General features: G+C 38.8%; 1 protein-coding gene across 1 annotated transcript in view; it reads right to left on the bottom strand.

Annotated features, from left to right (window-relative positions):
• LOC138765307 (hippocampus abundant transcript 1 protein-like) overlaps window positions 1-11,860 on the bottom strand; it is a 29,335-nt gene extending 17,475 nt beyond the window's left edge. Inside the window, 3 exon segments of the mRNA XM_069942352.1 lie at window positions 1,501-1,596; window positions 10,715-10,770; window positions 11,527-11,860. Coding sequence (XP_069798453.1) covers window positions 1,501-1,596; window positions 10,715-10,770; window positions 11,527-11,860 — 486 coding nt within the window.
• Window positions 11,861-16,125: the final 4,265 nt, after the last annotated feature.

Here is a 16,125-nt window from a genome sequence, read left to right as displayed (position 1 = left end):
GGTTCAGTGGCTTTCACATGCCAAGTTAATAAAGCTAACTACGGGAAATAATTGGATATATTATTTAATCAAAGTAAATAAATATACAGATCTTTGAAACATACCTCACTATACCATACAGTATATATTTGTATAATAATTGAGTTTGGGGACCAATTTATTTGGGGAGGGGTAAATTTTTACATGGATACTACTTTTGACCAAAGTACCTGCATCATTCAAGGTGTCAGGAGCTCGGATGGCAGGGACCGGGTGGTAAGTCCACGATCAGGTCGTCGGGAGCTCAGATGAGTGGGCAACCAGGGCAGGGATCCACAATTGGGGCAATGGTACCTCGGGATGGGTGGGCAGCCAAGGTGTGGGTCCAAGGTTGAGCAGCAGCTCAGCTGGGCAGGCAGTCAGTGTCAAATTAGGGGAGGGGGTCAGATATATGGAAAATACATGATTTTTGGGTCAAAAAAGGGGGGGGTCAACTTACAGGAGGTCAACTATCAAATGAGTATATACAGTATATAAATATTCAACAATTAGTTTAAGAAGAGAGAAATTTTGTTAGAAGCTGCTTCAATTTTTTTTAAAGAATTGAGAGTGAGTGGGTTATACATTAGCCTTTCAAAGCTGGAAGCAGTCTAATTTGTTGACCCCTTATTTGTCAACTCTGCCAATGTCATTTGGACCCGTCCCAGGCTGATTGGTGTGTGGTATGGAAAAAGATGGAGCTATTCTGAATCTGCAGCATTGAGGGAGTTCTTTGAATTAGGGAAACTTAATACCCAGAATGTCTGAAATGGGATATGCTCTCACAAAAGCTGCAATCTGGACACAATTCAAAACCCAAGAACATCAAAGATAGTGGACACAAAGTTCAAAAGAGATTTGAAAATATATAATTTTCTCCACTTCCATATATTTGGAATTATTTGACCTTTTTTATTCTGTAAATCCATCTAAATTAATAAGTGCTTTGTATGGAGACATTAAAAAAAAAGGGGTTTCATGGCTCAACTGAACAAGAGAATCAATGTGGACCTTTCCTCATAATTTCAGGTGAGAGGGTTAAGGCCAACTGGTGTAATATAGAAATTAATGAGAGTAGTCTGACTTTACATTAGAACTTGCTTTAATTTGCTGTATGAGGGAGTTTCTTGAGCTAGGAATCTTAATATCAGCCAATGAGTACAAAAACATGGATGTCAAAATAGACCGGTGATGCCAGACAAATGAAGTTCGTAGGAGATGTTAATTTAATTTTGTCAAAGTGCACATCTTCTTTCAAATCTCTTAACTGACTGATAGATCTTTGGATTTTTTTTATATATAAACGCAAAATTAATTTGTGCAAAATTAACTCAACAATATGCATATAATTAAAAATTACATTTTTCAGATAGGGGAACATAGAATATCAACATAGTTATGGAAATATCCAAATTATATTAATTTTAATTCAATCTTGGGTCTAATTAACAAAGGCAATAACATTGGGATACAGCAACTTACCCCTAGTGTTGGTGCTGTCAAAAGACCCCAAGCAAAAAACTCCAGAAATATTACTGTCACAGCATGGTAAATACTGGGTGCACCTATTCCTTGAGGCTACCAAAAGAAAATACAAATCATTTAACATTTAAAATGATTGATGTAATCAGCCATTTGATCCACTTGCAATTTTGAAACTATTTGCCATGTTTGGACAAGAAAAAACCCCAGAATGTCTCATATGGAATCCGTCACAGCTATTACTTCAAAGAACAGGATTAGTCATGGTTGGTTAACTGTTCTCATACCTTACCAAACACGTACCAATGCCATGCATGAATATTAAATAATGGTTGGCTTCCTTTCTGAATAGAATGGGATCTTCTCATTCTGATTTGATGTGGACTTTAAGGACTTAATTTGTAACAGTTGAATCATTCTCTACCAAATTTCATTGGCTGTTACTTTCTCAAGACTTGACTAAATTTAAGTTAATCAGAACCTTCTTAATGCTTTCTTCAATTTAATTTAAATGGCCTCTTGTCAAAGGTTTATTCTGGGTGCTTATCAAGTTAACTTTTTAAACGACTTTGCTATCTGCCGCATGTATGTTATGACAATAAAAACATGCAGTGTCAACAAATTTTCAATCAGATTCCAAACAATCCTTACCCTCCTACACCTCCTCCAAATTTATTAGGATATTTGCAACATATTTTGTAAACTCATAATGTTACAAGAGTACCACTATACGCTTCATTAAATATATTTTAAACAGAGCAACTCATCCACTAACTGAATAGCATGGAAAACTTTTAATGTACTTCTGAAGGGTATTTTCTTTCAAATTGGGAATAGAAGTCCCAATCTACATCACCAGACCCTAAGGTATCAGAGTGACAGAAATGTGAATTCTTTACCAATAAGCAGTGCAGGAATTCTTCCAAAGGTAAATGTAATTACAGTAGAAGTCCAAAAATGTCTGGATGCTTCAAACTTTTTTAATTAGCAGGCTGTTGTATGTTAGTGTGTATGCGTGGCACAGATGTACAGTGGTAACAAGTGATCAACATATTTTTGTACTTTGTATTTTATATGAAAATGTTTTGTAAATAAAATCTTAAGAAGGAAATTAGAAAGGCTAAAAGGAGATATAAAGCTGCTTTGGCAGGAAAAGTAAAAATAAATCCAAAGGGTTTCTATAGGCACAGTAAAAGTAAAAGAATAGTGAGGGATAAAATTAGACCCCTTGAAGATGAGGGGGGTAGGCTCTGTAAGAAGCCAGAGGAGATGGGTGAAATTTTAAACAATTTTTTTCTTCAGTATTCACAAAGGAAAAGAATATTGGGCCAGATGAAGTGAAGAAATATGGTAGGGAGCTCATGGATAATATAAGAATTAATGAGGAGATAGTGTTGGCTACATTGAAAAAGATCAAGATGGATAAATCTTCAGGTCCTGACAAAATATTCCCTAGGACCCTGAGGGAGGTTACTGAACAAATAGTGGGGGCATTGACAGAAATATTTAAAATGTCACTGGTCACAGGAAAAGTGCCGAAGGACTGGAGAGTGGCTCATGTTGTTCCGCTGTTCAAAAAAGGATCCAAAAGTAAACCTGGTAATTATAGGCTTGTAACTCTGACGTGGGTAAATTAATGGAGATGGTACACACAACTATTTGGAAAGATAGGGATTGATTCGGAGTAGTTAGCATGGTTTTGTATGTGGTAGATCATGTCTAATAAATCTTATAGTGTTTTTCAAGGAGGTCACTAAAAAGATTGATATGGGGAAGGGGGTGGATGTTGTCAATCTGGACTTTAGTAAGGCTTTTAATAAGGTTGTCCATAATAGGTTAGTAAGAAAGGTGGAAGTATTAGGTATTAATGATGAAGTAGTGAAATGGATTCAGCAATGGTTAGATGGGAGATGCCAGAGAGTAGTGGTGGAAAATTGTTTGTCAAATTGGAGGCCGGTGATGAGTGGAGTGCATCAGGGATCAGTACTGGGTCCACTGCTATTTGTCATATATATTAACAATCTAGATGATAGGGTAGCAAATTGGATTAGTAAATTTGCAGATGATACAAAGGTTGGTGGAGTTGTGGACAATGAGGAAGATTATCAAAGCTTACACGGTGATATAGGACAGTTAGAGAATGGGCTGAAAGATGGCAGATGGAGTTTAATACTGATAAATGTGAGGCGCTACATTTTGGTAGGACTAATCAAAATAGGACATACACATTAACATTGAATGGTAGACAATTGAGGAGTGCAGTGGAACAAAGGGATTTAGGAGTCATGGTACATAATTCTCTGAAAGTTGAATCATATGTGGATAGGGCAGTGAAGAAGGCATTTAGTATGTTAGCTTTCATAAATCAGTGTATAGAATACAGGAGTTGGGATGTTATGTTGAAATTGTATAAGGCATTGATGAGGCCAAATTTGGAATATTGTGTGCAATTGAGGTGGCCAAATTACAGGAAAGATATAAACAGTATAGAGACAGTGCAGAGGAGGTTTACGAGAATGTTGCTGGGGTTTCAGGGTTTGAGTTACAGGGAACGGTTGAGCAGGCTGGGAAGAGACAGGGAGGCTACAGAGGACTTAAATAGATTATGAGAATGGTAAGAGAAGTGGCAAATTAAATACAATATTGGAAGTGTATGGTCATGCACTTTGGTAGAAAAAAATAGACTTTTTTTAAAATAGGGAGAAAAATTGAAAATACACAGATGCAAAGGGACCTGGGAGTCTGTGTAGGATAGCTTAAAGATAAACTTGCATTTTGAGTCAGTGGTGAAGAAGGCAAATGCAATGTTGGCATAGAGGAATAGAATATAAGAGCATGGATGCGATGTTAAAGCTTTATAATGCACCAGTGAGACCTCATGGAATATTGTGAGTAGTTTTAGGCTCCTCACTGAAGAAAATATATGCTGGTGACGGAGTGAGTTCAGAGGAGGTTCACGAGGATGATTCAGGAATGAAAGGATTATCATATGGGGAGTGGTGACTAGTGGGGTGCCACAGGGATCTGTACTGGGACCCCAGCTGTTCACAATTTACATTAATGATCTGGATGAGGGGATTGGATGTAATATCTCCAAATTTGCAGATGACACTAAGCTAGGAGGAGTTGTGTGCACGGAAGAGGGGGTCAGGAAGCTCCAGTGTGATTTGGATAAATTGAGGGACTGGGCAGATACATGGCAAATGCACTACAATGTGGATAAATGTGAGGTTATCTACTTTGGTAATACAAACCGGAGGGCAGATTACTATTTGAATGGCAATAGATTAAGAGATGGTGAAGTGCAGAGAGTCCTAGGGGTACTTGTACACCAGTCTCTGAAGGCGAGCATGCAGGTACAGCAGGCGGTTAAAAAGGCAAATGGTATGTTGGCCTTCATATCAAGAGGGTTTGAGTATAGGAACAAGGATACCTTACTGCAGCTGTACAGGGCCTTGGTGAGACCCCACCTGGAGTATTGTGTGCAGTTTTGGTCACCTTATCTAAGGAAGGATGGTCTTGCAACAGAGGGAGTGCAGAGGCGATTCACCAGGCTGATACCTGGAATGACTCATGAGGAAAGATTGCGCAAATTTGGATTGTACTCGCTGGAGTTTAGAAGATTGAGAGGGGATCTCACAGAGACATATAAAATTCTGGCAGGACTGGACAGAATGGATGCAGATGGGATGTTTCCAATGATGGGAAAATCCAGAACCCGGGGCCATGGTTTGAGGATAAAAGGCAAACCATTTAGGACCAAGATGAGGAGGAATTTCTTTACCCAGAGGGTGGTGAATCTGTAGAATTAATTGCCACAGAGGGTAGTAGAGGCAGGTTCATTAAATATATTTAAGAGGGAATTAGATATATTTCTTCAGTATAAGGGTATTAAAGGTTTCGGAGAGAAGGCGGGGACGGGGTACTGAATTTTAAGATCAGCCATGATCTCGTTGAATGGCGGAGCAGGCTCGAAGGGTCAAATAACCTACTCCTGCTCCTATCTTCTATGTTTCTATGTTTGATGGCTTTTGGCCTGTACTCATTGGAATTTAAGAGAATGAAGGGGGATCTCAATGAAACATTTCAAATGTTGAAAGGCATAGACAGAGTAGTTGTAAAAAAGGTTGTTTCCCTAGATGGGAGAGTCTAGGACAAGAGGACAACTTCAGGATTGAAGTGTGTCCACTTAGAACAGAGATGTGGAGGAATTTCTTTAGCCAGAGGGTGGTAAATCTGTGGAATTTGTTGTCACAAGCAGTTGTGGAGATCAGGTCATTGGATGTACTGTATTTAAGAGCGTGATATGTTCTTGATTAGCCAGGGCATCAACGGTTATAATGAGAAGGCTTATAGTAGGGTTGAGTGAGAAAATGGATCACCCATGATTAAATGACAGAGCAAATGGATTGAATAACCTATTTCTGCTTATATGTCTTTTGGTCTTTTGGTCTACATCAAGATTTTTTTTGAATATTTTATTCTGAGAATTTTCAACCAACATTCAGTCAAAACAAATAATAAAAAAACCAATATCAATAATATTTATAAAATTATACAAATATCAATCTGCATGTCAATGTTAAAGTGACAAGATTCAACATGTGATTCAATTATTATAATGAAAAAATTACAATAATACTACAAAATGCAAATTCAATGTCCATGTTGAACCAAATGGAGGAAAAAAATAATAAAAGAACAAAATGAGGAACCCTCCCACTCCAGAAGAAATGAGGTAGAAAAAGTAAGAAAAAAGAAAATTAAAAAAAGATTAGCTTCATCTAGGATTGACAGCTGCCAGGAATTCAAGAGCTCCATGCTGAAGCTGGTGGGCTCATGGAGAGAGCTAAAGGCACGTGCAAGGGCAGTTGAAGAACCCAGTGCGTGGAGTTTGAACTGTCAGAAAGACGACAGTTAGACAGCTAGTCAGACAGTCGGTCTGGGTGTGGGGTGTCCGGTAGTTTCAGCAGGCAGGAGGCTGAGTTGGTTCCTTCATTGATGCGAGCACTGCCTTGAGGAATTGTATGTTAGTGTGGTCACCCAGCAGTTTCATTTGGGAGACTGAGTTGCTTTGTCCATGGGTGCCAGCACTGGTGTCCTGACAGCGGTTTATGACTCCCAGAGTGGGTGTGTCTGACCTGTGTTTCTCCAATCTCTTTTCAAGAGGGCTTCATGTGGTAGAAGTCACTTGACAACCCAAGACAGAGTTTCAGAGAAGACTCGTGTGACAGAAGGTCACTTGGCAACCCTAAAAAAGACGGCTTCAGAGGTACAGACCTAGTGTTAATGACTAAGAGGTCTTTGTGTGAAAATTCCCTTTGTGAAGAAATTAAAGAAGGTCGTTTCCACATTAGAAAACTCAGGAAAGTCTCTCGTGTTCCCCTGCTAAAACTAAAAGATCTGTGTGCAACTTATGACAGAGTATATAGATATGTTTGGGAAAGGTTAGTTAGAGTAGGTCACATACAAACACTTTAAAACAGATCTTATTTGAAATATTGGAGCTCTGCTAATGCTAGACATGTTGGGGCATCACAGCCTTTGCAAGAGCTTTGGAGAGTGCCCAAGAAACTTCATTAATGGATTGTTGCTTACAAAAGGCAACAGATGAAAAATCTTGTTGGAGCCGCAGATTGTCTGGAGATGTTCTAAGAGGATCATGTGGTTTTGAAAACAGAGAAAATCAAACAGGCTTTCTCTCAGAGAGAGAGAGAGAGAGAGAGAGAGAGGGAGAGAGACACACACAGATCACTTCTACAGTGTTACAGCCAGTAACAGTAGCTGGGACTGGAACAGGATAAGCTGGCAAGCTTGTGGAAAGCCCCATTTGGAAGACGGCCTGATCAAAGCCCTTGTGGTTCATGCAAGAGGAGAGGACTGGCTGTCTAATGTTTCATTTGGAATAAGGGAAACCAAAAGGAACCCTGTGGTGACCTGAAAGAGGTTATCATCTGGAGAACCCTGAAGGGGCAATTTTTGTCAACAAGACACTGAAATGGCTGATGGAAGTAAATCAGTTATGGATGTCCTGGAACAAATCTCTCTCTGAAAACCGACATGAACCTTCCTGAGCGGTAACTATTTACCTTTCAAGCACGAAAGCCTGGTGAACTTTATAAATATTAAATTCCGAGCACAGTACAAGAATTGCCTGCAACCAGTGAACTTGGAGGTATGAGAAGTGAGATTGGCTGTGAATCGAAGAACTTCTCTGAACTTACATACACGTGCGCTTAGAATTAAAAGGGGGTTAAGTTGGTTAGTTAAGTTAAAGTGTGATTCTGTTTTCATGTTTAAAGATAATTAAAAGCAACTTTTGTTTAAATAATCATTTGTCTTGGTGAATATCTATTGTTGCTGAGCTTTGGGGTCCTCTGGTCTCGTAACAAACTAAACTAAGAAATCCACGCCTGGAGACCAGATTTTATGGACTGTTCTTTTGACTGACTTGACATGACTGGCTTGAGATTTTGTTTTGGGAGTTTTCTTTTGGGGCATATTGGGCTTGGACTGTAATGGTCTGATGTTTCCTCCCCCCCCCCCCCCACATACTTGTTATAAATATCTGTTGTTAACATATAGTTGCCTTAAAGGCTTATATTTGGGTGTTATGTTTGAGTTAATTCTATCATTAACAATTGTAAATATTTTTTGAGTTAAACTTAATCCACCTATTTATGCGCTTCTCAGTTGCTGCTGGTGAGGTGTAACACTTAGGACTAGGCTCCAGCCAGAGAGATCACATGGCCCTCTGCAATCCATATTCCCACTAGATTCCAGACTGAGAGGCCACATTACCCACCACAATCTACACTCCCACTAGTTCCAGACGGAGAGGCCTCATGACCTTCCACAATCCACACTTCACCTGAGACACCCGTTTTTGAATATTTATGTTGTCAATGTAGTCAAGTCCACAATTCTTCCAGCAGCAATTGAAAATCCTTTCTATTATACACAATATATAACACAGTATTTGAGTTTATACTTGAAAGAAAATGATTCAAATACATTAAACAATTTAAAAAAAAAACCACAACTTTGTCTACATCTAAAAAATAAAAAGAAAATAAAAAAATGTTGGATTATTACCAGCACATAATTTAACTAAAGTTTGGAAATAGAGTAAATCAAATCAACTTTATAAAAACTGCCTTCATTCACAATATACAACATCAAGGCATTTTCCCCCCAATCAATTACATTCATCAGCTATATTAATTTCACAGATGGAAATCCACTGCTCCTTGCATTCAAGCACTGGGTCTCACACTAACACCATCTGCCATTAAAAAGGGAACGGTACCATAAGAAGATAAGATTTGGGGAGAGTTTTTTTGAGTGTTCATCAATAAGGTCCATTGAATGAGGGTGCAGCATTACTGTCATAATTTCTTCACTACCTGTTACTATTTTACTTTTGCTTCAGGCAATGGAGGTTTTTCTGCAGAACGAGAATCCAAATACTTCCAATAATTCTGTAAAGAGGGACAGGACCAAAACATATGTGTAAGGGAAGCTATTTCCAATTGACATTTATCACATATAGGATCGATATGAGAATAAAAGCGATGGAGTTTATCTTTAGACATATGAGCTCTATGAACAACTTTAAACTGTATTAGTGAATGTTTTGCACATAGAGAAGAAGAGTTTACCAGTCGCAGAATTTTATTCCAATTTTCATTGGAGATATGAAGGTTGAGTTCTCTTTCCCAATCATTTTTAAACTTTTCAAAAGTCCCAGAATTTATTTTTGTAATTATATTATATAATTTAGATATCACACCTTTAGGAGGGAATTTTGAATATAGTATATCCTCTAAAACAGTCGTAGTCTCCCGATTGGGAAAAGAGGGTAAAGTCGAAACTAAGAAACTCCTAATCTGCAAATATCGAAAGAAATGAGATCGAGGTAAATCATATTTCATGGATAATTGTTCAAATGACATGAAAGAGTTATCCAAGAATAAATCCGAAAAGCATGTTATACCTTTAACTTTCCAGAGTAAATAAGCTTGATCAATTAGAGAGGGATGAAAAAGGAAATTTAGTACAATAGGAATTTCCAAGATAAAATGACTTAGGCCAAAAAATCTCCGGAATTGAAACCATATACGTAGTGTATGTTTAGCCATTGGATTATCAATTTGTTTATATAATTTAGTAAGAGTAAAAGGGAGAGCAGCTCCCAAAATAGAGCTAATTGAAAAATTTTGTATCGGTTTAATTTCTAAATTTACCCAATGGGGAAGGAAATTTTTTCCATTATATCTACTGTTTTGAATATTGATTTACAACCACATCCCATTACTGCAATTTTTGGATTACCTATGATAGATTTGACTTATTTATCTCTTCCTGCGGATCGTATGATTGCTTTTCTTACACTAATGGCTAGAAGATCTATACTATTGAATTGGAAAGAGGTAAATCCTCCCACTGTTTTCCAATGGTTTACCCAAACTATACTATATTTAAATTTAGAGAAAATTAGAAATTCTGTCTATGAATCCCCTTCTAAGTTTGAGTTAACCTGGCGACCATTTATTCAATATTTTCATTTGTGGTGAATTGATCTGGCTCTGTTTTCTTTCTATGATTATGTATGATAATTGGGCTGTAAGATGAGATCGGAGTGATCGGCGTGGTTTAGCTATATCCGTAGGTTTTTTTTTAAAGTTTTTTTAATTCAGATTTGTTTTTTCTTCTTTTTTGGGGTTTTTTTTTCTCTTTTTTTCATATATTGTTATTAATTATATCTTCTTTTTTAGAGATAGTTCACACCCTAAACTGATCTAAAAATTTTTTTTATGATATATTTTTATTCTGTAATATTATTGTTTAATATCTCTGTATTAATTCATTACTTACTATGTATTTTTTTTATATCTCTTTCAACTGTATGTGTTTATAAATTATAATAATAATAAAAAGATTGAAAAAGAAAGAGAATCCAAATACAAGATACAGGGAGTTAAAAGCAAAAGACATACTCATCACTTCTAGCTCAAAAAGTAGTGTTTTAAAGCACAATCACTTGCAACTCACCAGCATCTAGAAACTTCCTTCAAATCACAGCACCACCGCTGCAAGCTATCAACCGACAGAAATGAAAATTAAGTAGGTGGGGGAAATAATTTTAAAATTATCAATACTCCTGAAGTTTCTGCCAGTCACTCTACTACCAAGTTCCACATGTGCAGCCTACAATCTGGTACCCAACAATTGTTCTGCTCGGTGTAGTGCACCTATTTTCAAAGTAATCTGGGAAGAGAAAATAATTTACTGTTCTCACAATGTTCCAAAATTCATTATTGATTTGGAATTAATGAAAGAAAATCGACTTTCAAAAGAGAAAAATTTTGCATCATTGAAAGACACATTGGGACTCCGTTGATCCGTGCGGTCTTGTTTCTGTGCACTACAACTCATAGAAAACATGCAACCCCAATGAACAGGAATGTTGCTGCTTTCTGCTCTGTATCAATCTAGTTTAATTTCAGTTTTCGTCCAAGGTGGATGTGTTATCACATTACAATTGTGAAATTATCTTGTCTGGAGGATTTTTTTTGGAAAAGATAGGTTTAATATTCTCTACTGAGTGAATCCTCTGCAGTGCCATACAAATCCTCCTGGTTTATTCCCCTTCATCTATGTGTCATTTTCAACCTCTTCCCCAATCCACATACACCTTTCTCCTGATTACCGATTAGATTTCCTGTTTGAAAAGAAGAGATTTCAGCCACAGCCGTAAAATGTTGCCGAAGACGTGCATCGCTTGTTCAGCATTAACTTGTCAATATTTAAACTGGTTTCATATTGCAATTTTTTGTGGAAAAAAAATGGTAAATTGGAATGTGTTTTTTAAAAATTTGAAGCTTTTTGCTTCATCTTCTGTTTACACTTAATGATACTTTGGAGAATAACCTGAGTGCACGTCCAACTCATACTCTAAAACCCTCCGCAACAAGCTCAGAGGGTTCAATTCCAAAATGAAAAGTTTTCCCCTTCAGCAAGCACTTGACTCATTCCAGTCAAGTTTGTGGTAGCGGCGCGAATCCTTCAAAATGAAACAAGAGCTCCAGAAGCGGCCATGAAGTGCGGCCAATGCCATTTGGCCGGGCCCGGCGGACACGGCTTCTGCTCTGTCCAGGTGTGCGGTAGCTGGACGCTCGAGCACAAACCACCAGGGCACTCGGGCACCGCCAGACTCCCCGGGCTGGGTTTCACGCTGAACCCCAACCGATGGGCCCACGGAGCCTGTGTTGAACCCGCCACTCACCGTGCCTCCATCTTTCATGATGCTCTTCTTGGCCAGCACAAAACTGCGGTGCTTCTTCTTCTGACTTGGCATCACGGCACCATACTGATGCCGCGCGCCGCCGCCATGGTGACCACGTCAACACCGCAACCGCCTTGACATCATCCTCTCACACTCTCTTTCCATTGGCCCGGACACATCACGTGCGCTGTTGCTCGAGGCCGAATCATGAGACGTGCTTAAGGGACTGTCTTAAAACCAATGCAGCAGAAATAATAGTGGATCAAATGTAGAGCCTGCGGGGAGTATTCGGCTCTTGAACACCTGCAGCGCCACTTACGTGGCTGATAATTTGCAAGATTGTTACAAGTGTAATATCAAAATCCCCCTGACTCAGTAATTTTAGTATCAATTACATTCATCAGGAAAACAGATCGAGTCCCTCCTCTTTGATTTATCACATGTTGAAACATTTTTTAAGGCAGTTGCTAGAATGGAAAATAAACCACCATCCATTACTATGTAACAATTTACACACACAATGTTACAAAAGTAATAATCCATTATGTATTTGCTTCACAAGGAGAAGGCAGCAGGTGACTGGATGTGATGAAAGAGGGGGAAGTCACGTGATGGAGTAGTGGCCGGTCGGGGAACTCCAGCCCTCTCCGGAAAAGTAAAAAAAAGACAGTGAAAAAACGAAGGCACAAACACAAAAACCAAAATAAAGTGAAAGTAAAGGTGTGGAGAAAATGGCAGCGAAGAAAGAAAAGCCAAAAGCAACGGGAAGAAGAGAAGAAGAAAGGATGTCGGAAGAAGAAGGTGAAGGCCTTACCTGTACGAGGAGGCCTGCCGTGGAGAGAAGCCCGCTCCCTAAGGTCAGTTGAAGCCCTGAACTCGGGACTACAAAAATGGCTCACGGAGCCAAACAAAATAACACTGACGAGAGGGGGGACCAGCTGAGGAGTCGATCTCCACAGCTGAAATTGACAACCACAACAAAGCAGCAAGAGGAAAACATAGAAAATAACGAGAGCAAGAAAGAAGAGAGTAAAAAGAAATCAAAGAAACAACAGATGACCAACCCAGAGAAAGAAGACCTGCATCAAGACACTTCTAGTAAAAATAAGAAGACCAAAAATACCCAACAAAATAAAACAAACAAGAAAACAGAAGAGACAGAGGTAAAGGACACAGATCCTGGAGTGGACTCAGAAGAAGAAGAGGAAGAACATAGAGAAATGGAAGATGAAGGGAAGGGCAAGTACATGGATATATTTTTTTTTAAAGAATATATGGAATCAGTAAAAGAATGGCAATCACAAGAATTCAGTGAAATAAAAAGAAGAGTAAAAAGTACAAAAGAAAAAATGAATAGATTAGAGATAATCATGTCGGATATAGGAAAAAGAGTGGACAAGGTGGAAGAATGAGAAACAGTCATAGAAATAGAAGTAGAGGACTTAAAAAAGAAATTAGAAGAATCTGATAAAAAAAAGTTAGAGACACAAGAGCTGTTAGCTCAGAAGATAGATATAACGGAAAATTATAATAGAAGAAACAATATAAAGATAGAGGACCTTAAGGAAGATGAAGAAGGCAAGAATATGAGAGAATTTATAAAAGAATGGATCCCCAAGGTCCTAGGAAGACCAGAATTTCAAAAAGAAATGGAAATAGAAAGGGCACACAGAACATTAGCCCCTAAACCACAACCACAACAAAAACCAAGATCCATTCTAGTAAAATTCCTAAGATATACAACAAGAGAAAATATATTGGAGGAAGCAATGAGGAAAATAAGAGAAGACAAAAAACCACTGGAATACAAAGGTCAAAAAAATTTTTTTCTATCCAGATATAAGTTTTGAACTCCTGAAGAAGAGGAAGGAGTTTAATACAGCAAAAACGATCCTATGGAAAAAAGGATATCTTCTTCTTCTTCTTTGGCTTGGCTTCGCGGACGAAGATTTATGGAGGGGGTAAATGTCCACGTCAGCTGCAGGCTCGTTTGTGGCTGACGAGTCCGATGCGGGACAGGCAGACACGGTTGCAGCGGTTGCAGGGGAAAATTGGTTGGTTGGGGTTGGGTGTTGGGTTTTTCCTCCTTTGCCTTTTGTCAGTGAGGTGGGCTCTGTGGTCTTCTTCAAAGGAGGTTGCTGCCCGCCAAACTGTGAGGCACCAAGATGCACAGTTTGAGGCGATATCAGCCCATTGGCGGTGGTCAATGTGGCAGGCACCAAGAGATTTCTTTAGGCAGTCCTTGTACCTTTTCTTTGGTGCACCTCTGTCACGGTGGCCAGTGGAGAGCTCACCATATAACACGATCTTGGGAAGGCGATGCTAAAGTACCAAGCCGTACTTAAAATAGTTATTCCAGGGCAGCAAAACAGACTATTCTTGGATCTAGAGGAAGCACGAAAATTTGCAGAACAACTACAAAACAGACAGAGAGATTAAGACATGTAATGAGAACAAAAATGACCACAAACTATATATATGTGTGAATGTAGGTATATATATATATATATATATATATATGTGTGTGTATGTGTGTATGTATATATAAAAAAAATAGAGTATAGGTAAGAACTAAGAAGGCAAAGAAAGGGAAGAAAGGAAGTATGGGGGAAATTAAGAGAGTGACCTTTGTTATATATGAAAATTAAAATCTTTTCTGGGGGGGCTGGGTGGGGAAGAATTACGGTCACTGCGAAATCAGTTGACGCTTGCGAGTGAATTCGCAAATCCAAATGGAGAGGGGAGATGTGGTTGCCCAACAAAGGACAAAGGGCATCTCAGGAAAGGGAGAGGATAGTGGGGTTAAAGGAATTTTAGATAGGAGAATAATAGAAATATTTTATGTTTTAGAAATGTTGTCTTATAATGTGTTCAAAAAAAAAATGCAGAAATGGATAAGAAGGAAAGGTGATGATGAGGAAACGGAAAGGAAAGATAAACAAAGTATGAAATGGCTATGTTGAGCTATATGACTTTAAATATTAATGGAATATATAGCCAAATCAAAAGGAAGAAACTGTTAAATTTACTGAAAAAAGAAAAAATTGATATAGCATTCGTTGAAGAAACACACTTAACTGAAGTGGAACACAAGAAATTAAAGAGAGATTGGATAGGACATGTAACAGCAGCGTCATATAATTCAAAAGCTAGAGGAGTAGCTATATTAATCAGTAAAAATGTACCAATCAAAATAGAAGAGGAAATAATAGATCCAGCAGGGAGATATGTAATGATAAAATGTCAGATATATTCGGAGTTTTGGAATTTACTCAATGTATATTCACCTAATGAAAAAGATCAAAAATTTATGCAAGATATCTTTTTGAAGATAGCAGACACACAAGGGAATATACTAATAGGAGGGGATTTCAACCTTAATTTGGATTCAAACATGGATAAAACTGGAAAAAAAATTAACAGAAAGAACAAAGTAACCAAATTTATATTTAAATCGATGCAAGAAATGCAACTTTTGGATATATGGAGGAAACAACATCCAAAGGAAAAGGAATATTCATATTATTCGGGTAGACATAAAACATACTCAAGAATAGACCTATTCCTGTTATCAGCTCGCATGCAAGAGAGAGTTAGGAAAAAGGAATATAAAGCTAGACTATTATCAGACCACTCACCCCTGTTATTGACAATAGAGTTAGAGGTCATCCCAACAAGAATGTATCTTTGGCTTGGCTTCGCGGACGAAGATTTATGGAGGGGGTAAAAAGTCCACGTCAGCTGCAGGCTCGTTTGTGGCTGACAAGTGCGATGCGGGACAGGCAGACACGATTGCAGCGGTTGCAAGGGAAAATTGGTTGGTTGGGGTTGGGTGTTGGGTTTTTCCTCCTTTGCCTTTTGTCAGTGAGGTGGGCTCTGCGGTCTTCTTCAAAGGAGGTTGCTGCCCGCCAAACTGTGAGGCGCCAAGATGCACGGTTTGAGGCGTTATCAGCACACTGGCGGTGGTCAATGTGGCAGGCACCAAGAGATTTCTTTAGGCAGTCCTTGTACCTTTTCTTTGGTGCACCTCTGTCACGGTGGCCAGTGGAGAGCTCGCCATATAACAGGATCTTGGGAAGGCGATGGTCCTCCATTCTGGAGACGTGACCCATCCAGCGCAGCTGGATCTTCAGCTGCGTGGACTCGATGCTGTCGACCTCTGCCATCTCGAGTACTTCGACGTTAGGGGTGTAAACGCTCCAATGGATGTTGAGGATGGAGCGGAGACAACGCTGGTGGAAGCGTTCTAGGAGCCGTAGGTGGTGCCGGTAGATGACCCATGATTCGGAGCCGAACAGGAGTGTGGGTATGACAACGGCTCTGTATACGCTTATCTT

Source organism: Narcine bancroftii, chromosome 5 (genome assembly GCF_036971445.1).
Source record: "Narcine bancroftii isolate sNarBan1 chromosome 5, sNarBan1.hap1, whole genome shotgun sequence".
NCBI classification, from domain to species: domain Eukaryota; kingdom Metazoa; phylum Chordata; class Chondrichthyes; order Torpediniformes; family Narcinidae; genus Narcine; species Narcine bancroftii.
Note: the sequence above shows the minus strand (reverse complement) of the source record. Positions and strands in the feature narration are given on the sequence as shown.